Source organism: Notolabrus celidotus, chromosome 19 (genome assembly GCF_009762535.1).
Source record: "Notolabrus celidotus isolate fNotCel1 chromosome 19, fNotCel1.pri, whole genome shotgun sequence".
Lineage (NCBI taxonomy): Eukaryota > Metazoa > Chordata > Actinopteri > Labriformes > Labridae > Notolabrus > Notolabrus celidotus.
The window spans coordinates 23,170,090-23,195,633 of NC_048290.1; the positions used below are offsets into that span (position 1 = coordinate 23,170,090).

The 25,544-nt window shown below is 40.6% G+C and overlaps 1 protein-coding gene across 1 annotated transcript; it reads left to right on the forward strand.

The window, feature by feature from the left end:
* On the forward strand, nt 1-24,724 carry LOC117830987 (protein FAM222A-like). Its single transcript, XM_034709376.1, has 3 exons — nt 1-326; nt 11,288-11,456; nt 22,213-24,724. The coding sequence occupies exons 2-3, from the start codon at nt 11,327-11,329 to the stop codon at nt 23,601-23,603; spliced, it is 1,521 nt and encodes a 506-aa protein (XP_034565267.1). The 5' UTR covers nt 1-326; nt 11,288-11,326; the 3' UTR covers nt 23,604-24,724.
* Nucleotides 24,725-25,544: the final 820 nt, after the last annotated feature.

Genomic DNA, 25,544 nt, shown 5'->3' on the forward strand with positions numbered 1-25,544 from the left:
TTCAGCAGCGCAGAGGACTCATTTCCATTCCGACATCACTCTCTGTAGCTCACACGGCTTGGTCTGTAGCCGAGATGACATACGAGTGGCTGCTAGGAAAATACAGTCGGTGAAATTATCTTCTTCACGAGTGATGAATATGACGAGGAAGTACTGTTAATGGAGCCAGCTTCATCAATGGATGTAACAACGGAGGTTTCCAGTGCGCAATCCGAAATCAGAGGCGAGATTGCTTTTGCAGAGGAAATACGCCTTCCGAGCAGGAGAACAACCAATCAGCCGTGGCGAACCAAAGATAAACAAGCCTTATGATAAGACAAAACTCTGTAAGACATTCACTTTATTTCTCATTTTCATCTCTATGTTTATGGGACAGTGTATGGGTTCTGGGAAATGTTGTAGTGCAGAAAAATGTTTGTTGCTTGTTCAATTGATTCTAAATGGTAGATAGTACTTGCATGACAATAACAGTAGAAATATTTAAAATTTAAGGGTAAAAAGGAAGTATTATGTCGGGATTTTCCCCATTTATTTAAGGCTAACAGCGCTAAAGTGGTGAAAGATTCCCAGTGCGCACTAATGGATTTGGATCCTCTGGCCCTAACTTGACAGCTTATGAGTGTCCTCTTGTTATAATGTGTATTTTTTTCCAGCCGAATCCAACTATAAGGATTAACATTTAATTTCAACACATGAAATAATGCATTTGAAGTCCTGTTATTCCTTGGATTTTTAAAATAGTTTAATACAGTCAGTTGCAGGCCTAATTTGGGAGAACTGAGTTAAAGACATTTGCATATCAAACATCTGTTCTCTCTCCAGACTGGTCCAATCTTTTTCATCCCCAAGTGACATCTCTGTGATGGTTAATGGCTTTGAACGTCGCTTTATATCTCAGTGAATACACAGGAAGTGTTTTGAAGTATATTATCGGTCATTCAGGACTGCCTCTGAAGGTTTCCATTTCCATTGTCTAGAAGCCGGAGGTGGGATCATCGCACCTCACTGCACCGGTGGCAGCAGAGGTTGAAGGTTATAGTCGCAGCAGAGGGGCCTATAGATTATTGGTCAGGTGTGAAATTCTACCCTGCGTGCTTTTTCCTGCCTGTGCTAGATCCTTTATTACCCAGAGAGATGGGATGTCACAGCTTCCCACCAGAGGCAGAGGAGGAAAGCCTGCAGTTTGGGGTTTTATTGTCTGTCTTGTTTTTCGTTTTCTGCTTTTTTGACGAGAATAGAAAGAAAAACCTCCTTTGTCTTGATTTAAAGTGACACCAAGGTTAGTGACTGGACTGCAACAAACAGTTGTCATCGATATTGATTAATCTATCAACTCTTTTCAAGATAAATCAAGTACTCAGTCAGTCTACCAGATGCCAGAAAGTTGTGAACAACACTTATCAGGAATTTCCAGACCCTAAATTGATGTCTTCAGATTGGCTATTTGGTCAAACCAACTGTTCAAAACCCAGAGACTTTCTATTTACTACATTTCCTTAGATTTAGAGAAGCTTAATCAGCAACATTTGAAACTAATCAATCATTAGAATATATCGCAGTAAACCTATGAAATCATCGCTTTTGATTTACATCAAATAAATATTTAGTGCCTCATGCCCCTTTCATCATAAAATATGTTGGATTGCTTGATTCACTCCAAAATCTATACTTATTTTCACAGTCTAAGCTTTTACTTAATGAGAAAACGTTTAGTGCAGGATATAATATAGATATTGGGACATACTGTGCTCTTCAATATAGACTGTTTAACTTTACTTACCTTAATGACATTTTCAAATGGGATTGTTTTTGTTTTTCGAATGTCACCGGCCTGAACTCGTCTGTCCGGCCTGTAAAGTGTGTCCCACTATGAGCCAGTCAGTGTTCAGGTATCCCATGGGGGTTTCCCTCTGATCTCCCATCACACCCCCAGCAGTAATTCCAGCTCTGTGAAGAGAAGGGATTTGTCATTTTGGCTGCCTGCTTCCCTTTGCCTTCTCAGGAGCAAAGCTAAGCTCTGATTTATTGTGAAGTTTCCCCCGGCTCACTCAATCTCCATGCCTACCGAGTTACTGAAAGCAGGAAATGGCTCGACCACAAGAGTGACCTTTTCTAGGATGCCTGTTACCAGGGCCACAATCAGGGCTGATTAAGGTCATATCTTTTGCTGCCATGTCACCTGTAGCTTTACATTTAGGTCCTTATTTGAGCTCTCTTAACAGAGGTTGCACACAAATTCTGTAACAATAGGTACTGGCTGGGATTTGAAAGTTCTGTTTTTTGTCTTTCTTGATCTGTTTTCAGTCCAAAATGTCCCCTTGTCTTTCTGTGTGCTTTGTCTGCAGGGGACTTGGTCCATGTGATGAGCAAAAGGGGGACCCTAATTTGCTATATGGCAGTCCTGGAACTATTCTGTTGTAATGTAATGAGGTTTGGCTCATAGACTTTGTAGCACCCCTTTTACATTGTATGTTCAAGAAGGGATTGTTCTGTGTTATGTCTCGTCTGCAATGCAAATGCACAGAGGCATAATGACGAAGGAAAGTCATTTTCCCACTTAGCCAGCTTTGGAGGTAGTAACAGAGTCATAATGGTGTCTGGAAGTGACTGATTTCCTGGTCATTTAAAAGAAAATTCCAATTCTGACTTACTGACTGGTCTAGAGGTAAGAAAAAACTCAGGAAACTGTCATAATGTTACACAATTTATTTCAAACAACTAAGCATGGTACCACAGAGTCTGTAGGTAAACCAATGTCAGGTTAGTTTGCCAATTGTTGCTAACATTAGCAGAGCTGGCACCACCAGCCTTTGCTCCGCCTTTCAGGTAAACTTCCACACATGTTGTTTATGCAATGCTCTGGTTGCATGGTTTTATTCCAGTTTAATCAGACACACTTTACCTCCATGTTCTAGATCAAATTACTGTGCTACAATATGCCGTCTGTCATCTGTGCTTTTTTACATCCGGGTAGTAAAGCATTACCGCATTGGCAGTAATGCAGTAGCCAATAACCAAAGGCCAGGCAGCTGCACTAAGCTTAGACGCAACATATGACCGACATTACAGGCCTACAATAATGAAAATATTAATAATTCATTCACTAATGAGATTGATGACGGTGAATTGTTGAGTCAACTGCATGTGCACATCCCTAGCCACACTGGGACACCAATAGTTTGCCTTTACAGGGTTTTGTATAAAACTCCAACTCATCACAGAGTTGGAGTTGAATCTGGATGTAATTGAAATGGCAATGGAAATTCATCCTTTCTTAAGATAATTGTTTGGCTTTTGCCTTTACTTGAGAAGACGGCTGAAGAAAGACAAAAAAATGTGAATACAGAGGTAAAAGGATATATGCACCAAATATAACAGTTTTCAAATCTCCAACAGTGCGATGAGGACGGTAGCTTATGTACGTAGGGCGCCTGCTCTACCGACTGAGCCAAACCAGCGCCCCTTGGTCTGAAGTTTTTCACTAACCACTTCACCAGAAACTCTGAAAAGTTGTTCATTGTCTGAGAGGCCTACACCATTTTCACATGATGGCCGATGTGTTCTGAGACTTTTTAAATGTCGAGCCAGTTTTCTGCTAAATGATCCAGATTGATTCTGAAAATATAAATATCAAACCTCAATGGCTTGGTTGCTTAGTGATTTCTGTCATGCACCCTCTGTGATCAGTGTTTTATCTACTACGAGACATCATGTGTAATTACAGGCAGCATGCTATCTTTTGAAATCTGTCTAATTGGTCTTTTCATTCTAATAGGATGAAGGGGTAGAGAGATGGGGGGTTAAGGGTGGAAGGTTAAGAACTGCGCCTCTGAGGTCAGTGGGGAGGGGACTGCCGCGAGCTCCAGTAAGCTTTATTTTGTCTACATGATGGCCCTCAGTCAGTCATTACTTCAAATTAATGATTACGGCTGCCAAATTACAATTGATGCATCATCATTTGCCCCAAATGGAAAACGCAGTGAGATGATGAAATTTTTTAGTTGGTCCAGAGATCAAAGAGCTTTTTTTCCTGGAACATTTTGATGTTTCATGGTAGAGAGCGTATCATTAGGTTATCTCCTACATTAGAGGCAGAATGTTCTCCATGGTTTCTAATGAGTTTTATGTTTGCTTGAGGATTTTAATGACTAGAAGGAATCAGTGACCCTTAACAGTGCAACAGTGGAGTAAATATCCAGAGGACAGGGCTGTGGAAAGGGAGGTTGGGAGGGTGGAGATTTTTGATAAAAAGTTTTTTTTCTGTATTTTTTGCCTCTAAAGTTTTAAAAAGGCTTTGTGAGAAGGGGGACACTCCTGGGTTTGTTACCTTGAGTTTGATTCTTTTACAAAATAACTTATCTTACGGTAAAACCTTCAGCTCCCTCTTTCACCATCTGTTATCTTTGAAGTCAAGGTTTTCTAAAGGCTGGACAGCACACCCACAGCTCTCTGACAGAGTGTCAGTGTGCATATACTGGGATAAGGATGAGATAAGTCTCTGTTTACCTTCTAACTCTACCTTGGCATTGGCAAGGTTTTACCCCATGCAGTGTGTTTCTTTTACTTTGGCACCATCTGTGGGCAAGGGCAGATTTGGGTCAGACCATGGCTTTTTATACTCCCTACCAAAGGCTGTGCACAAAGATAAGGCACAATTGTGCAGCTTTGGAATTATGTTATAATTTTTTCTCAGCACCTTAAAATAAATCAAGTCTGAACATTTTACTAGAAACAGTGCAATGTCTTGTCCCTTACGTCCCTAAAGTTCCTAGAGTTGTGCAGCTAATTTGTACAAATTACATCTTCTTAAACTCCTTCCTCTTGCTATTACAGATCTATTTGTAAAAAAGGAAGAAGACAAACATGTGCAACAGCAATGATGTCAGATATTCAATAAATTAAAAATCCCTTAGTTATTATTCTGTATCGGTAAAATAATGAACCACCGATTGTCTTACCATTTCAGTTTGTTGTCAGACTTGATCAAAGAAATCGCCAAGTTGAAAGTAAATGATCATGTGTTTGTCAAAACCCCTCATAGACAAATACTTAAATCTGTGGCAGCTGAATGGATGGTGCACGCAATGGACTTCTTAAAAAAATGGATGATATGGCAGAATCCCAAGAGTGAAGATAAAAGATTTAGAGCTCTCTTTATTGACTAGCTGCAGGATATGTCATGAAGCCTGCCTCCTCCATTATAACAAATGGGACATTGGTCAAACTTATGCTTAAAATGATTTTACTCTGACATGGTGTCATTAATAATAGTTACTTCTTTTTATGCTGAGCAATGTTTAATTTTTGCATGTTTCTGGGAAGTTTAGTTTTAATTGGGTAGTCAGCAAAAAATTGATTGACAGCTCTGTTGACGAAGGTGGCTCCTGAATCACTTTGTACAGGACAAGAGGAGGAACAGTGAGGCAACGTAACAAACACAAACACAAGAGTATATGTATTTCTCAGAACAGTGAGTGTCTTCCTCAAACTGACAAGATCATGTTCTTCTCTGATTTGGACTGTACTGACATAAGGGAGCTTGCTTTTTAATGTTAGATATGTATTTTGATTAGCTGAAGGGACAAGACTCTGGCTCCAAATTGTTCAGATGTCCGCACCTGTGGGAGGAAGTGTTTTAGTTTAACTTTTGTACAATGGAAGAAGGTGGAGCTGCATTATCCATCTTTATGTTCAGTCAATGGTTGAAGCTCTAATCTCAAGAAATTTGACTGTCATATTAAATCATTGTCTTTCAAATTGTTTGTTACCTGCAATGTAAGATTCCTCTTGAATCCTGTTGGTATAATAAAGTATGAGGGTGATGCACATTAACGTCAGAACGTTTTACTGTGACTCTCGTTCCTTATTTCTACTTCTGATTAGTTACGGGTTTAAAGGAAGTCAAATATTACAACATTAGTATAGGAGTTAAAAGTGAGAAACTTTTGGTTTGTGTTGATTCTGGTGCCCCCTGTGGACAAATCACTTTGTGATCACTTTTCTGATCTTGTCCTGTACATCTCAAGGCATTTTTTTCTGACAAAAACAAATCTCATCCTGCCTTCTTTAACAGTCCAGTGTGTCACTCATTGTGATGTTAGCTGTTTAAAATGTAAAAAAAAAAAGTCTGTTTTTGCAGCGTACTGTCAATCTTCTGTTCTGACACCTACCCCCTCACGGTGATTTCATACACAAAAAAATGACAATACAGAAATTGCCAGTCATGTTGCTGGTGGTCTTGTCTGCTTTTGTGGGCCATAAAGAGGCATCAGGATCAATTTCAGTCTGTTTCACAACGAATTAAAAGTCCTCACGAGGGTTTTTATTAAGTTCCATTCATAAGCCTTTTCCCAATTACATGTCTGTGCAGTACTGAGGAAAGATGTGAGAGGTAGTTGAGTGTTACAGTTTTCTCTTGTGAAAACTTAGCAGATTGATTTAGTTCATTGTGATTTTTAACGTTTTCAGACATCGTTGATTAGAGCTGTATTGTACTCCTGTCTCATCCTGAGCACTTCATGACACAAACCTTAACATTCAACTGTTTTCGCCCAGACACCTAGTCATCAACACTGTATGATTCCCATCCATCTACATTTTGTGGACATCTGTCTGAATATTACCCAGAGTTGGTATTTACATAAAATCTGTGCTTGCGCATGAATTGTATAGGAAATGCGTCTTAACACTGTTGTAATACCTTTTACAGGAGCTAATCTCGATGGAAATGAGGCTCATTGTTATCAGCCGCAGGCCTCAAGTGTTCTTGCAGCATGGAGCGGAGTGGCTCCGGGTTGTTTGGTTATCCTGTATGTGAACCTTTGTGTCCTCTTTTTCTTTCTCTACAGAGAAGGAGAAGAAGGAAATCTGGGTCTCTCTTATACGTCGCTCTGATACCAATTATGCAAACTATTATAGAATTTAACCAGGCCAGCTCTTATCGGCTAATCCAGAAGTAATAGATTCTATTAAAAATGTATGAGGGGGTTGGGGGATCAGTGTGTGTGTGTGTGCGTGCGTGTGTGTGTGTGTCTGTGTGGATGGTTATATAGAGATGAATACAGCAGCTGCAGAAGCTCTGCTGTCTTATTCAGTCCTACGCCAGCCTACTTGTCTGGTCTCCATTACCTAGACAGGATCCTGCCGTGCATGCCTTCAAGATAATATAAAAGCCATACATAATATACAATTAATTACACAGCGAGTGGATTGTTATACAGAGAGCATGTCATTTAAAGGGAAACGCTGCCTTTCCTCTTCCATAACACCAATTGCTCTCAGTTAATCATTTATTTCTTCCTAAATTAACCTTTTTGCTTTTGTGCCTTTTCCCTTCTCCTCGTCTGAAGGTTCTGAGGGGAAAGAAAAAAAAACATTAGCATAGCACTCACATGCTAATCCACCCTGAGAGTGAAAAGGGTGCTCGTCTTAAACCTTTTTCATTATCATCTAATTATTAACTGAGGATTCAGAGAGCTGCTAACAAGAGCTGAGATGGCTTGCGAAGGGAGGGGTGTGTGTGAATGTGGCAGAGTGTGTGTGAAGCAGTGTGTTTCTTTTTTTCTGTGCCTTTCATGTTTGTTGAGGGGGAGGCTCTTTTCTTTTTTTGCAGTTTGCTCTTATCTTTGCTCTGACCCTTGATGCTGCACGGAGTCATGAAAGACTCCAGAAGGTCAGACAGATGCTTGTGTCTGAGTCCCTGTATAATTCAGTGCCTTTTCCTGCTTTGATGGATGTTCTCTTGCTGCTACTTTTTATAGACGAACTGGTAATATGAAAAACCAAACCTTTCACATTTTTTTATACAAAGCAACATCTTTTCTTTTTGGTTGTCATGCTTTATTATCTCAAGAAATGTGATCCACACAGCCATAAATGAGTTCAAAACCAACCAAAAGTCTCTCCATCACTGCCCTTAAGCCTCTTAAACCAACCTTATCTCCTCCTCTCAAAACTCTTTCTCCTGATCCGAGGACAGACAACACATGAGGAAATGTGCCATTTTGCATTCCGTCAATGACAAAGAACTGGCCTGAAAAATAGATTTATTTTCCAAGACATCCTTATCAGGAAACCATTGGGGACAGTTAGATGGACAGCAAAGCACAAGGTCTTTATCTCCCTGGCAGCCCCCTCAGTGGACCGAATCCCGCTGCTTATCAGCTGCATGGATGTCGCCTGAGAGTGGCGAGGATTAGACGTCCTTGCGGCTTAAACTTTGTGCCCTTTTTCTCATTATGCACGTCGGAGAAGTCCTTGACTGCATGAACTCGTCAGAGATGGGAAAGGCCAAAGCTTTGGAGAATACATGGGGAGAAAGTTTGAAACTCCCTTTTGTATGCAAAATAACTTGAGAGAGTTGACCACTGTTCCCTAGGCTAGGTGAAACTACACTGCAATACCACTTTTTAGATGTTGGGCCATTGCTTTGCAGCTATCTAGTTTCTGTAAATTTTCCACCTATCACTAGTACAGAGTGATGTACCATGAACTCTTTAGAAATCTGTCTGTGAACATTGTAAGAAAGTTCAGGACAATATTTTTTGTCAAGCAAAGCATTATATAGAGGACTGGAGATGCAGATATTGCTTGAGAATGTAGCCCTGATGAATTCATGCATTCTGGGATCCTTTGATCTTGTATCTCTCTTCCCCTTTTTTTTTCTTGCTACTCCACTCATGAGCGAGAAGGCAATTTTAAGCTTAAGTTTTCATAAAATCTCTTTAAATTTAAAATTCACATACTGGGATGAAAGGAACCATCATTACTGGCACTTTCTGCATCATTTCTAGCTCCCCTTTCTGCCTTCAGAGAAACTTTCTTTTCTCTAACCACTGCTGGCCTCTCTTTGAATTATAATATCTTCTAGTCCTAGATGTATTTTATTCCAGCTGCAAATTATGGGAGTAATGGAAGGTATTCCAATTTATGTCTCATTTTCTGCTGGTGAAGGGATTTCCCTTGAGATGCCTTTCCTCCCTTGAGCTCTCCCCTGCGTTTTCCTCACCTTCCTCTCAACACAAAATGTGTTGTAATGGAAGGCTTGTTGTGAAATTGCCATTATTTTCAAAATGGAATCTGAACATACCGAGGCTTTTAGCTCCTCATGTGTGTGTGCTCAGATGAGACAGGTTGCACTGAGCAGTTTGAAGTGGGCTTGTCACCAAGGGACAGATGTTGAGCGGAGGAGGGGAGCAGGCGCACAAGGAAAAGGGAGAGTGAGGGAATTTTTTTTTCTCTTCTGGCACCTGAGTAAAATGAAAGCCACTCTGTCTTTCTTCCATTTTTGAGGAGAGGGTAATCAGGCTTCTGCAGCTCGTCACTGAGCACTCTGTTCTGTGGTTGAACCGCTTTGGCCGCCCTCTGAACCCTGAGGGAGAAATGAAAGCAAAAATTCAAAAGAACCTTAAGACCGAGCAAGAAAAAGAGGCAATCTGACAGCTGTATGCAGAAGGCTTAAATTACTCTTGTTAGGGACAACTGGGCACTAGTAAAAGTAAAGTTCCTTTCAATTTTATATTGAATTTTGACAATATGTAACTCATAGTTTTGTTTTGCTCTTACTACATTCACTTAACCACCATTCTTCTTGACAACAATACAGGAGGAAAAAAATAAGAGGTGACTAAATGCAAACATTAGCTGTTGTCTTACTGAAGCTAATGGTTATGAATATATTTGTCCTACCTTGAAAAACTGATTCAAGCACTAAACAATGAAAGAAGAGATATTTTTCAGATTCCCTACTCTTAAACATGCCTGGAACTCAGCAGTATGATTTTCTCACCAGAAGAGTGATGTCAGAAGAAAATGGCTTCTGTATGAATACAGGCTCTCAGTCACAGTTTCTTTCTGAATGTACCTCTCTCAAATACAGTGAAAAGTATATTGCAGCAAGCACACATTTTGTTTTAGTTTTGCAGTGCTAGCATTCAGATCTGGTGACTCTTCAGACGATCAAAGTGAATGTCAAATGCGATTATCGCTGATATATCCCCCATGCTTTGTCTGCAGAATGATTGCTTCAGTCGGCAGCTGTTGAGAGGCGCCTTCTTATTCAGATGCTGCCTTTCATTTCCTCTGACAATACTTAACTCTGCAAACAGCACACCATATTTAAGGGAGCGATCTGCTTTTGGCCTTCTCTGCTGATCAATACAGCCATAAATTTATTGAACAATAAAACCCAGGTTGCAGGGATGATAACAAATTGAAACACACAGCCTGAGGCTACAGGAGGCCTTGTTAATGATCTGTGCAATTGTAACCGACAGAACATGGCTGATAACAGCAAAGAGCCATCAAAACAACTCGGGCGGAGATGGAGTTGTCCTTAAGTGATATTACTTTTTTGAATGCTCAGTCTCAGCAGCTTAAAGAGGGGCTGTTGAAGTTTTTGAGTTTGAGATATGAAAGCTGCTGCAGTAATGTGAAAAAGATGTCTCTGAAAGAGTTATCTCCTATGTGGATTTCAGTGTTCTCTTATAGCCAGCTTGCAGTTTTCCTTACACATCAAACTGGTGTTGATGCAAGATTTTGAATGTGTCGCTTGTATTTGCTGTTTTTCCAACTCTTTTTCCAGTCATCCTCAAAACTATGTGACCTTACAGTCACAAAACATTTAAATTGACACTTTGAAGTTTAAGTAAAAGTAAGAACAGAGTTAGTGAAGTTAATCTGTTGTGAGGGTAAATTAATTCAATCGACTTTAGCTACACTGCTTCATGAATAACAACCGGTCTTTCGTTATTTTACCATTAACAAAATATTTCGAATCTTCTATTGGACTAATTGCTTTGACATTTGGTATTGATAGTCTTCGTGTTTAGAGGATACAGTATACCCTTCCTGCTGCCCCCCTGACCTTACCTCTAATGCCAGCACAAAGTTTATCTTTGTGTTTTATTTTAGCATCTTAAATACTTGAACTGATAAGGCCAGCTTCTGGAGTTTTGAAAACCTGTATACTGCTCAGCAGTAATGGTGCTTTTCCAGATGTGTGATATATCCATGCCTGGGGAGCATTCCTTTACCAACATGGATGCTGGCTTTTGAACTGTGCGCTGATAACAAGCCAGGTGGTCCCTCTCCTCTATAGAGCAGAGAACATTTTTCCATTAAGAATGTCAAATTTTGGTTTATCAGACCACAGAGCAATTTTTATCGCACCTCCCTTTTACAGTCTCACAGAGTGGTTAGTATTTTTAAAGACTCTTGTTTAATCAGTCTTTAAATGACTTTAAAGCTATTTGCTATTAAGTAACAACATTTTCTTTGTCTTTTCTAGCAGGTTAATCCAGGCTGCTCTCAGCCCTTGTGAACTATCATGCTGGCCTGTGTCCAGAGACGGCAGAATCTCTCGTCGCAGCACCTTGGCTGCAAACCCAAAAGTCTGGATGTCCCAGCAACGCCATTACTGCTGTCAGTGCCACCGCTGCAGCCGTGCACACGCAAAGGTGAGTTTATATCTCATAGGGGAAGACACTCAGCAAGTTCTACATGTGTAGTCTGACATAGAAAACACAGGTAACTTGAAAGGTATTGGTCAGGTCCTTAGTTACTTTCAATCCATCATGTTTAGCTTGACCTTGTAGCCTCTAGGTGCACATAAAAATCGCACGTGGTTTTAGCGGTGTGCTGAGCCGCTCTGAAGCCTCTGAAATTAAAATAATGGGCAGCCTGATGATGATGATGCCTTTTAATTGGGCAACTAATCAGTGTGCTCCTGCAGTGCAAATGTGCGCAGGTCAAAGTGGACTCTGAAATTACACAGTTAATCAGCTCTCTTGTACAGGGTTTCTAATGAAGTTCACATTTTGAGGAGAAAGTGCTCCTTGTCAGTGTTGTTTGACCTTCATCTTGACTGATTACACTGCAGTCATTGAAAGGTTGAGTGGGTGTCTTTGGGACTAACCCACATTGACATTTGTGATTAGATTTCATTCAATTAATTGATTAAATGTGACATGATAGCTGGATTAGATCTGGGTCTGATACGGCTTTTCCTTATCCATCCATTCCTGCATCCATATTATTTGTGCAGTGCTCCCAAATTGCATAGTCTTTTTCATTCCTAGACAGTCATCGTCCACATAATGAGATCATAGAGCCACAAATGAAGTTATTCTGCTGTGGCTTCCTTTTCTAGATTGCTTTAAAAAAAATAGCTGATGCCCCATTTTTCATAGCTGGGTCTTTTTTGAAGCTACATTGCAGATCTATAACTGCTTACAGTTTAATGGTTCAGCTGGATGTGTATTGCAGTTTTATGAATGGTCTTACATCATTTGATCCTTTAAAGATCGCTTGTTCTATTTGGCTGAGGTGTTGCAATTTGTTTTACTGTTATTTCTCTGTGCCGGTGCTTTTCTGTATTTAATGCCTTTTATTTGGAGACATGGATGGAAAGCTAACAGAGATCGTTGTAAATGAAATGAAAGAGCACAGCTTAGACTGTGACCTCTTAGAACACTGAGAAATGTTGTTTGTAGAGTCATGCAGTGGTCAGGATTAACGTATCTGTCTGATCATGCTGTATGTTCATTTGTATGAGTTTATGCACTTTCATAAAACATCTTTGTTAAACCATCACAAACAATACAACACTGTATGTTATCTGTCATTGAGTTTGAATTACATATGTGACATTGGTAGTGTTGGAAAATAGACTGTTATCAGATCTAATCAAGCAACAGTTATAACATTGCAGTGACACCTGCAGTGCAGGAAAACAGGTGTTTTCACTTGTCTCTAATTAGAAGGGTTGCAGATATAGGTGGAAACCATGCTTGTAGTTACAAACAGTCGGCATACATAAAAGAGCTGTTAAAGTTTCTTTGATCTCACGGGTTCAAAAAGACTAATAGGATTTCATCAAATAAAACCAAAATTTAGTACCTTCAGCTGAGTTTAAAAAGCTCTGGTTGCTGCTGCTGCAGCTGCTGCTGCAGCTGCTGTGGGACAATATGCAGGAAAAAATCTAGTAAGCTAAAAGGGTACACAAGGTTACATTATGATGTGTTCAGGCATAGACTAAAAGGTCAGGTCAGTGTAATGTCTAAAGGGCAAAGGTAAATATAACATATTCAATGAAAGCATCACCAGTTCAGTTAAAGACATATTGTCGTCTTGTTTATCCATCACTTAGTAGAAAAGAATCAAAGACAGAGTAGATAAAGAAGGCTCTACAAAGGTATTAATATCAATACAGTCAACAGTCTCTATCTCTAATAGTGTGTTTTGACAAAAAGCTTGTTTTGCATTATTACTTTTCTCATTTGTTCTTGCAGGAAAACACTTTATAATGCAGTATAATCCTATTTTTAGAGTCTCATTTCCTCCTCCTTTTCTGTCTTCCATCTTTCTTTCCAGGTTAAATTTGTTCTTTGTCTTTTTTGCTATTAAATATTAATTGGGAATCAATGGAGCACTTGTCTGCTAAACGCTGGAACAGAAGGGCCTACTTTGCCTCAGGCAGAACCAGCGCTGCGTTTCTCATCCTGTTTACCTGCAGGGCTTTTTTCCCCCTTCTTGAGTTTTATGTACTGCGACTGTGTGTAGTGCAGCACCCTCCAGCTCTGGTCTGACATTTCAAGCACCACCACGGGGAATAGACCGCTGATGGGGGAGCTCAGTCTGTGTGGCCTTGGCTTCTTCATTAAATGACTCGTTGTTGGACTGAGTTAAATAGGGACAGTCTCTGGTCACTGCTGCGCTTTTGAAAGCCGCTTCCATTTTGAGCTATCAATAAATGGAAGGCGCAGGACATGAAAGCTCTCAGCGGCACAAACCCATGTGAAAGATTTCTGAGAAACCAGCCTTAGGATTTATTTGACGAGAGTGAATGAGAGCCGTTCTCTCCTCTGCTATCTCAGCTTCAAAGCCGGGGCTGGAAATGGTTTTTCCCACGCTGCTGGCCTGCGCCCGGGTCGGCTTTGAGTGGGGAAACTTTGCCCAAGCTGGGCCAAGCGGCACAGAAACAAATGAGGAGTGACACTGGTGCAAAGGAGTGTTCGCCAGAGCCTCCCTGAGCACACATAACTAAGTGTTCAGCCCTGAGGTTACTCCGCTCTGTTAGCACCCTTCAAGTAGAGATCACTGACACTGAGATAGGGAGGCATGTGAAAATGGAGTCTTTATGGCTTCTTTTTTTTGTCTTTTGAAAGAAGGTTGTGAATAACAAGGTAACATTGAGTGAAATATAAAAACATATGTTCTGCTGCCTTTTTCAATCTACTTTCTCTTGAGTTGTTAAATTGAGTAAAGGCTTTAATTTGCAACGTTTTAAACTCTCTGAGTCTGAAGAAGAGAAAAGGTGCTGATGCTGTATTTTACTAGTTACAACAGTTATTCAACTGTATTAATCAATCATCACTTTTGATTTGCAATGAGTTGCTGACTCTGGTGCCAATGGGTTTGGGTAGCAACAAACCGAGAGCCTTCACTCATTTATTTATCATCCACAGTGCATTTATTTATTAATTTTTTTGGCACATTTACCATATTGTTCATGTTACCAGCCACATCAACTCTTTCCTTCAACAAACAACACTTTTAAAACCACTCTTTGCCAACTGTACAGCTCCAAACAACAAAAACAAGCACTTAGCAAACATAAGGCTACTAGCTAAATTTCAGAACTTTACCAAGCTAGCATGCTAGCAAACAAACCAAGATATTTCTTTAAGAAGTTGATTAGGTTTAGACAATTTCAGCTTATTTCATGAGAAAGTGTGCTTTCCTGTCAGATTTTCAGAACAAAAAAAACCCTACACAACGCTTTAGCATTAGCAGCTTTTGCTAAACAGACAAGACAAAAGTGCTAACTTGAGTTGTAGCATTTAGGGGGGCTTTATTGTTATTGCAACCAATCCAGATATTAGTTACCAAATGTATGTGTTGACTTATTATTTATTTCGACTTGACTGGACTACTGCAATGCACTTTATGTAGGCATTAACCATGCCTCCCTGGCACACCTTCAGCTAGTTCAAAATGCTGCTGCTTGGCTTATAACTGGCACCCGAAAGCGAGAGCACATAACCCCCATCCTTGCCTCCCTCCACTGGCTCCCTGTTCATTTTAGGATTAATATTAAGATTGTATTGTTTGTTTTTAAATCTTTAAATGGAGTAGCTCCACAGTACATCACCGACCTCCTGCAAAGCTACACTCCCGCAAGGTCTTTGAGGTTTACAGGACAGCAGCTTCTTGTGGTCCCTAAGACCAGGCTGAAGACCAGGGGTGGCCGTGCCTTCTCGGCAGTGGCCCCCACACTGTGGAACAAGCTGCCCCCCCATGTTAGACTGTCGCCAACATTACTGACTTTTAAATCCAGTCTTTAAACATATTTTTACTCCTTGGCTTTTAACCCAGGTCTCTGTCTCTGTCTGTCTCTGTCTGTCTCTGTCTAAGTATCCCCTGTAGCCAAAAGTTGATTACATCAGCTGTGTCTGTATTTTGTCTGACTGTTTGAAATGTTATTGACAGTTGAACATAAATGGTTACTGAAGTTATCCATCTTATCCATTCATCCATTATCTTGACCGCTTATCCCGTTAGGGGTCACGGGGGGCTGGAGTCTATCCCAGCTGGCTTCGGGCGGAAGGCAGGGTACACCCTGGACAGGTCGCCAACCCATCACAGGGCTAACGCAGAGAGACAGACAACCATTCACGCACACACTCACACCTACGGGCAATTTAGAGTGATCAATCAACCTGGTGAGCATGTTTTTGAACTGTGGGAGGAAGCCGGAGTACCCGGAGAGAACCCACGCATGCATGGGGAGAACATGCAAACTCCACACAGAAAGGCACCTGCCCGGCCGGGGATTCGAACCAGGAACCTTCTGTTATCCATCTTAGCATCATGTAATCTTTATGTAATATGATATAATACTTAATGTCATATCATTATATAAATGATGCTTATTAGACTAACATTATACTTCTGTTTTCGATTTGTGCCACGAATTAAAAGAGGCAGAACCGAGCAGCTGATGTTCTGGCGTTGCAGCGTTTTCTAACCAGCAGATAGTCGATTGCAGCAGCTTGTCTCACAGAGATGAATGAGGTCAGGGCCAATTAATTACATGGTCCTAATGACTGAGCTTATTGGGCCAACTGGGTGCATTGAAGGGGTTGTCATGGCGACGGAGACATAGGTTTTTTTTAAATGCACTGTGAGTGTGCTGAGCTTGGCCCTCGCTCATTAACGTAGTCCAGAGTGTTTTAAATATCAGGATTATTGGTGCAGTAAACAAGTATTTATGCCTGCTGAGAAGCCCTGTGCTGCCATTAACTTTGGGTTCTCAGCGTCGTGTTCCTGCTGAGGATTTGACACTCATAAACATGTTATCTCACAAAAGTGTTCCTGATAAGTCTCCAGCTTTACATCAAAGGCCTGCGGGATATTTGGCTGTCAGTTCAGCCGACATGTATGCATATTAACAAGGAATTATTTATGATCTGTTTTTTTTTCAGGCCTATATCCTGTGGGAATTATTCATAGTGGTCATACTAATGGTTTCCTTATGTTGGCCCGCAGGGTATGAACAGTTGGAAGCCTTGGTTTTGGAAACACAATAACACCGTTTTCAGCCCTGCCTCTGGGGCTTGTTTTGCCCATAAATTAGTGATTAACTCAAACTGCACTAAAACAATGAGGTCTCTGCTCTAATCTGAGGGTTAATGGCTGCAAGTGTGACCACGGGGAAAAGATTAGCCAGTTTAAAGTAGCAGGAAGCATTGAGCAGGATTGTATGGGGGTGGAAACAAGGTTGTGAAAGACCATATATATATACACACCACTGAATGGTAAATACCCAATGTTATATCCCTTTAGAACATTTTCATGCTATTATTTATAAAATCCCTTCCTTTTAGTCACACAGAGCATGCACAAACATAACAATTTAGGCCTTGTGGTGATTGAGAGTCTATAATTGGCCTCCCACCCCCTGCTGTTTCTCTCTATGCAGGAAAGAGGAAATCAGGATTAGGTGTTTCCTGTGAAAGTGTGCCAGTTTCACTCAGCATGGGGCCACAACAGTTGAGCAGCATGTTTAATGCGTGGAGCCCATTCCAACTGAAAAACATAGGAAACCTGACAAGCGGGACCATTAAATCTATCAATCCGGCACTGTAGATGCATCACAAATTAGTGTCATTATACTGAATTTTGAGGAAAAGGAAAAACTACAAAAAAAAGCTTTTCAGTCTTACATAAGCTACTTCAATCAGCCCTGTTGAAGCAATCGGAGAAAAGATGTTAAGGGTCAAAGAATTCAAATTTGTAAGCACTGCATGATGCCCTCAATGAAGGTTGCTATTTGATGTTATTTTTTTGTGCTGTTTTTGTCTGTCTCCACTCTTGTGCTTTCTGTCAGGGCTGCAGAGTGAAGCAGCATGCAGTCTGCAGGTTCAGGGTGATTAAGTGCTTAAGGTCAGGCTGCTAATTATCTCTCTGCCATTCCTTACCTGACAGCACACAGCTGCCATTTTCCCCTCAGTTGTCATGTGAACAGCCGCATATTTGTTTTTGTTCCTTATCTTTATTTTCCACTGCTGAATTTTTGCTGTGTGACTACATTGCCACTTGATAAAGACAGACAGGGAACCGTAATATTCCCTCCTTACAGTGTTTTATTCATTAGACCTGAAGAGGCAAAATGAGAACAAAGAAAAACAACCTCATATAGAGAATAATTAAAGTTTTGTCTTACTTTTCCTTTTTGGTTAATTATCTTGTAACCTTGGGGAGAGGGGGGTAATGTGATTTGTTGGTCTCTAGTGTATGAAGATCATTTTCGCCTGCGTGCTTGTTATGCACTAAACATTAAGCCTTCATTAACACAAACATACTTGAAAAATAACATCAAATATCTCCTGAAGGCATTGTGGACTTATTAGAGAAGTCCTTCATCTGAGATTAAGTATTCAGACATTTCTATCCTTGTGTTAAAATGATTTACTGACTTACTGTATTTACTACATTTTTTTGTGCAGCAGTGAAAATATCTCAGATTTTAAAGAACCCAAATATCTGACTGAATGCTAAAATTGGAGCGTGGTTATCAGTTAGATGGTTTTAAAAAGCTAGCTTTTTTTGTACCACTTAACTTCTTTGTTTACATGTTTCTAGAATGAGCTGCAAGTGACAAAAGTATATTTACTGATACCTTTCAGACGGTATAAAACATGGACCTAGTTTCAGTGATGTCATACATTGTTTTCTGAAGAGGGATTGTGTAACTGAACGATGGCAGTCGCCATGTTAGCAAATAATTTTTATACCTAGAAAAGGGCAAAGAGGTGGAGTTAGCCTTCTGGCTAACAGCCACAATGTACCTGCCTGTCAGTCAAGTCAGCCACAATCCCAATTATGCAAAATTTGTAGTCTTAATAATCTAAAAAATATGAGTTATAAATTCAGTCCATTGGGTACAAACAGAGGAATAGGGGTATTCAGACCAAAACTGTTTTTTGTACTAGGCTATAAATGTGTATTTCTGTATACTGTACATTTTATAATTGTTGTAAATGGGGTCTCCTGGGTTTTTGGAGCCAGCTGCATATGAACGTCTAGAAACTTCAGTTTTTAGCACTTCCACTTTAGCTTAATTTTTGCAGCCCCAGAGTTTGCCACTTGGCTGATGCATACCAGTTGTTAAAAAATGGCTGCTAACGCTTACTTATTGGAGCTTAATCTGGTTTTAACTTCAGAGGCTATACATGTTGTCTTTATCAGTTTCACTTGTATAGGCCCTCATGTTGATATTTATCTTTCACAGTAGGATCTAGGCTAGTAGAGGAGAGGATTAGTGCCTGAGTTTGGTGCAAGAAGCAAACATTTTTGCCTCTTTTGACTCCAGTATTTCGTAAGGAAGTCTGCAAATACTGTGAGGAATGACTTCAGGGTATGCTTTATGATTTCTACCAACACATGCTTTGGGAAAGCCACTAAACATGACATGCTGGGCTAGGTTTACTGCCATTTAACACCGCTGATTGGTATTAAAGTCCTCAAGATTGACACACAAGCCTGCGGATGCAACTGAGAGTATTTTTAAAGCTACACATGGTGTTTTTGATCTCAGGTTTTAACTTCAAATGATCAAGCAGTTGGTCTTTCTGTCGCAGTCAGCTAAATTAGCCCTTTTTTAATGCACATGTCACACAGTGGTAGCCCTCAGAAGATAAATACGTGAATGCAGAGTGTAGATAGCCTATTTGCTAATGAGGTTTCCATAGTGCCACATTAAGGCAGCCGCAGTGGGAAGTGCAGCTGTGTTGTGTCTCCATGGCTCTGACAGGGCTGTAATCTCTGGACTAACAATATCAGACACCCTGTGAAGACGTGTTAGCATCCAAAGTGTTTGAAGTGTTTGTGGAGCACAGAGCCAATCGCAGCATGCAGGAGCTTGACACTGACATTTAACTGGGCAAGAAATGGATGAAAAATTGCCCTTTTTTTGTTATCCATCTTTGTTGATCATGGAATTTAATCCAGGGCAGGAAGATACAAGTGTTGTTTAGATGCAAGCGTTTTGTTAATGTGCCTTTGTACCATCTAAAGCTCTTTTCAGGTTCATATGAAGCTGGTCTACTTACCATAATGGTCATAAATACTCAGTTTTCAGCTGCTCAGAATCAATATTTCAGCTGATATTTCTTCATGAGTAGAAAACCAGAGGAAGGAGAGCTCCCATCTTGATGTTGGATATAGTTTAAACACCTCTCTAATGTCACAGATGTTATGGTTTCCTGTAGCAGTACTACACTGTGCTACATAATAAGCAGTGTTTTGCTTTGTTGTATTTCTCTGAAGAATTCATTCATGCTCCTGGCACCACTGCGCCGTTCCTTCTGCTCCGTTGGGAGATTGCTGGATGGATTGAACACTCCACCTTCCCTCTTTTTTTCTCCCTCCATTTTAAACACCCAATTTATTTCTTTCATGAGATGGATCTTGTAGATTGAATCATTTTCACAGTCGGGATGCTCACTGTAGGCCCTGAAATGAAATGAACTCCCAAATCAATTTCAAATGGGAACAACAAGTGAGCTCTCTCCCTCCCTGCATAGCTGGAATTGGTTTTGTTATTGAAAATGAAATGAAGTGTTTTCTTTTTATTTTGCGCCTCTTTTATTGCATATTACGGCCTTGTTCTTTTACCTTTTATGATTCCCAGCGACTTAAAGCCTGATCTGGTTTAATTTCAGTGCCTTTATCTTCTAATGTCAGGAATTCTATAAAAGTGCCACTCTAAAAGGTGCCTGTAATTTCTACAAGGTGATTTATTGTTTTTTAAATGGACCGCCTTTTCCCACCTTTTCCTTTGTCGCAGGGAGTTAAGCAGCCATGAAATTGCTTGAATAATAGTGTTTAAATCCAATCTTGGTTTGTCCCGTCAGCTTTCCCGCACACAGTTCAATCCGCAGTGCTTTTTGGTGATTGCTTTTTTTTTTTCCATCTGGCTCAACTTTTCCTTCACAGTTACAGGTTCCAAGCTTTTACAGTGGAATCAGTTCGGATTTATGGAAGCATAACTGGAACACAATTTCAGAGGCAAAAAGTGGTGATGATTGAATGAACACAGGCTTTTTCAGAAACAACCCCAAATGAGCTTTGGATCTGAGGTATTGTAGCATTCAGGATAACTGCTTGGATAATCATCTGTCATCCTAACTTTGCGTATGTCTGGTCTATTATTTGTTTTTTATGTTTAGAAGTCACAAGAATAGAAGTCTAAAACTACTAAAGCCTCAAGCCGACTTGAATTCATACAAGGGCTGTCAAATGATGAATCTTCTTCATCATAATCAATCACAGAATTGTAATAGCTTATTGCTATTAATGACATGTTTAACCACAAGTTTAGGATTCCAATATTTTGCATTATAAAATGTTTTATGTCGATATTATATAAAGCATTTTTTACCAGTGTCATGATTTGGGAACCAATTGAATGCAATGAAATGTACTGTATGATCCTTTAGACAAATTATTCAAATAAATGCTGCACTGCTACACCAGTGTGGTATACAACCATGACTTAGAGATAGGAGACAGCTTCAGAGTGTTTCATGCACACATCTGTGGCGATTCACACACTCCGGAATATTGCCGTTTGCTTTTGTGTTGCAGCTGCCTGCTGACATCAGTCTGATTAGCTGCACCTGTATGCTTAGCTCTTAGGTGGCAGCTTCAACTTGAAGTACTACATAGGTGGTATTTGACTTCTGTTTGACACAAAGTGCATATTACTTCTGACATCAGCAGTGTTGTAATTTCCCATCAAGGTAGTAGTGGGAGCAACAGCTTAACTATGATGTGCAGAATGGCAAAAAGAGGCACGCAATTGGAAAAAATAACATGTTGATTTCAGACGCTGACAGCTTTTATTCATACAGTTCATTTGAGAAGTTTTATAGTGATAACTTGATTTCAATTTCTTTCTTGAAATCGCAACTTAACTTCAGATGATCACTACCTGATCCCTAGAGCTACAAAAGAGCAAAACAAACATCAAAATAAGCTTAACTTACCTCACTAGCATTTACAATGGCAGCAGGGCGTGTTGTGGTCTGGCCTGTTTCAGTGACCAGCCTTCTGTCTCCAAAAATACTATCCCGTTGTCACGAGAAAACAAGCTTTGTTATTGTTGAGATAATGAGATTATCTAATCTGTCATAATGTGAAAACCAGCATTATCTTGAGATAAGATAAATTAATCTGCTTTGTTACCCGAGATGATGAGAAAAATGAGATCTCGAGAGAACAGCTGAAATTAACTCCTAATGAAATGAAAATTAAGGCGAAAAATGTATGCATGTCTGCCTGAAGATTTGTTTCCCTTGATAACAATCAGCTCTTGCTAGGTTCTTCCTGCTGTTATTTAACTGCTAAATGTCATCCATTCAGTCTTATATGATCCATTACGGTGGAATTAGATCCTCTCTCTGCTTCTGTTGCCTCTTTGATTTCACAAGATAAACTAATTTTGGGTCAAACCAAGTCTGAATGAATTTCATTTAAGGCTGAACAGTGCTCGGGGTGTTTCTCTCCTTAGAATGAGTTTAAACATGTTCATGTCTGCCAGTATCACCTAAAACAAGGTTTAGATGGTGAGGAAAATAAAAAATCACAAGGTACAATGTTTCTGCTGTTTGTCGGCTAATTGCTGATTTCTGTCTGCTTCCCTCTCAGGCGAGCCGGCCTCCATGATCTCTCGGTACCCTTCTCCCGCAGAGTTGGATGCTTTTGCTCAGAAGACTGCCAACAGCCCCCTGTCCATCAAAATCTTCCCGTCTGACGTCCGGGTGCCACAGCACAAACAGCTGAATAAAACAGTCAATGGATTGGACACCACAGGACAGCGCTGTAGCCCTTACTCACACCCATACTCAGGAGGGTACCAGGGTTTGTTGGCCGTCATCAAAGCTTCTGTGGTGGTCAAAGGTGTGCTGAAAAACTCAGAGGGCAGGAGGACTAAACATGCAAACAGTCAGACTCCTGCGGCACCGTATAATAATCCCCTGAATAACAGCTACACAGTCAGACACGGGCACAAGGCCTATCATATAAGCTCATGTAAGCCCCCTGATGTTCCCATTGAGACGGTTTGTTCTAGCACAGGGATGGCCTCTGGAGATCAGAGCCTGGCCCCCCAGTCTGAGCTGGCAGAGGTTCAAAGCATGATGATGAGGCAGATGAGCAGAGTTCCCCACAGCCAGGCCCTGCAGTTGGGGGGGGAGGCTCGTTCCAGCCCCTCTCAGCAGGCCGTTGCTGCGGTGGCAAATTCAGACTCTGACTTTGTTCTGGGAGTGCCACCCCAGAGCAGTCTGGCATTTACAGGGGCAGTGATACCTACGCACGGTGCAGAGAGAGGTAAAGCTGGGTACGCAGAGAAGTGTGAGTACACAATGTGGCAGCAGAAACATCAAATCCAGCAGCAGCAGTATCAGCAGGGAGCAGGGAGGATGTACAGTGTGAGGAACAGCGCTCAGGGGCTTAGGGCAGCAGATGCTAGCCAGCATCCTGAAACCTGCCTCCCTTTGGCGTCCTATAGGCTTCATCCTGGCAGTGTGAGTGCTAGGCCGAAGCAGTCCATCAGCTCCTCTTTGATTTGCCCCTCCATGCAGGTGGAGCCCCCTGTTGGACAGTTCTTCACTCCTCTCTGGGATGGTGCTCTAGCTACTCCTAATAGTGACTGTTACACTTCTCAGGTGCTGGCAACGGGTACATGTGCAGCCAGGCCTAGAAACCCACAGCTCTCCCATCCGCATCTCCACCCAAACCGCCATCAACACCACCACCACCACCATCAGCCGCAGCTCCACCCTCCTCCTTTTCCTCTTCCTCCTCATTCCCAGGCCTACAGCACAGACCAAAACCTCTGTTGTGGGCTGCCGAGTACTAGCCTGTGCCATGCTGCTTTGCTCAGCAGCAGTCTGCAGTCTCTGGAGTGCCTCATCAGTGAGATCCACCCGCCCTGCATCAAAGAGCGCATGCTGGGCCGTGGGTACGAAGCTGTGGGGATGCCTCAGCTCCTGGAGCACCACCAGCAAACCCACATGCAGCTCCACAGCTACATATAAAGAGGCAGACACAGAAGAGACAAACCTTTTAAAGACGATGGAAGTGGGGCGGTTAAGACGTCTATGAAACTGAGACATGCCGTTTTTTAGTTTGTGCATGTACTGTATTTGTAGAAGGCTTTGTGTTAAAGCCTAAAATGGTAATTGATAATCATGGCCTAAGATACAGGTTCATCTTATGGACATTTTGTGTTTAATTTATATCTTCAATGGCCATCAAGTATGCCTGCTGTTCCTTGTTTAATACTGATGCTGAGCACCTAATCAGAACATCCCATTACATTTTATCATGACTCATGTTGTTTGCAGATGATTCCTTTGTTTTATCCTTACAAAAATGGAAAGTAACTAAACTAATGTAATTGGTCATTATAAGAAACTTGAATCTTGGAAGGATTTTCCTTTACGTGGGAACATTCTTACATTTTAAACTGGAATCAAGGTTCTGCTGCTTCTGCCGTGGGTTTAGTTTTTTCACTTTTCCGTAACATAAACAGTTGCTTAGTTTCTGTGATACTAATTTCCTGACCAGTGCGCAAGGAAATAATTTGGTTGCAATATGAATATGAATGTTGTCAAAGTTGCTATTTGACAACATATGGAACTTTTTTTTGTCATGCTCAGCAAACTGTATCAGGGCTTTTGCATATCCAAATCAACACTGTGGCAATTCAGGCCTAGCAGGATGTGCCCTTTGGTTAAATATTTCTTAGCATTTTTAAATTTTGTGGATGTTTTGCTTGGATGAAATCACATTGTGACATTTTACCAACATATGGGTATAAAAGAGTGCCACTCTCGCAAACAGGCCATTTGAATCTCTTGAAGGATGTTTTGTGTGGCTACACTCTCTGATGGCAGAATATGTATGACTGATAATATCTTTGTGTGTCTGCACTGGTTCTGTGATTCTATTTATTTATGTTGGCCAGTTCAGTTAAATGGCAAACTGTCTCTATAATTATAAAGTGCAATTATTATATATGAACATGTGAGCGCTCCCCATGATGTATGTTGTTGAGATAACTACATTTTGCAATGTATGACCCTAATCTCTCACCCTTTTTTGCCTCTTCTTAATAAGGATTGTCAAGTAAATGAAATTTTCTAAACCCTGCAAATATTTTGTCATCATTTTTTATTACCTGTCAGACATGCAGCCGAGGAGACAGTTTTATTATACTTATGAATGATAAACTATTTAAGGAAATATGAGACTTTTTTCTGGTTTATTGCAAAGGGATTCCAGGCTTAACCACAAGGCAATTTTTTCCCCCACTCATTTTATTAAGATCTATCTGTTCACTGGAGGATTGCGAAGCTTTATAATATGATGCAAATCAATCCTTAGCTGAAATATATTGGATGGGTTCCTCTATAAATGATGCAAGTTGAAAGTGCTAATTTTGTTATCATAGTGAATTATATTAGTCTGGATGGTTGGCCAACGCTCAAAGGCAGAAGGCGTTGAATAATTTGAAATACATATATGTAAATAAAAATGTAGGGCTTTTCTCATATTACATTTGTGCATAGCAAAACACATTCTTTCATGAATAGTACTGTTCACACATGTAGAAATGGGCTTGCTATTATCCAGCTATTGAATTGCTAATCTGAGATGCCTTGCAGCATGCATGCCTGCCTGCACCTCTTATTTTGCTTCATTTATCCTCCTAAATTGGATGCTATAGCAGTAATGTGGTTTAGGTCACCATAGACATAAAATGCACACCCATTTGGAGAAGTCTATTACAGAACAAATAACCTAGATGGCGTGAATAACGACATTATACGCACTGTTGGGAACAGAACTGCAATTTTCAATTGATTACCTCATTGCAGATAACAAATATTTTAGAGTTAAAGGTCAGTGGCTCTGTCATTGAGGCATTGTTGTCAGTGATTTTCTGTCTTTAGCCTATTGTGTTCCAGCTTCCC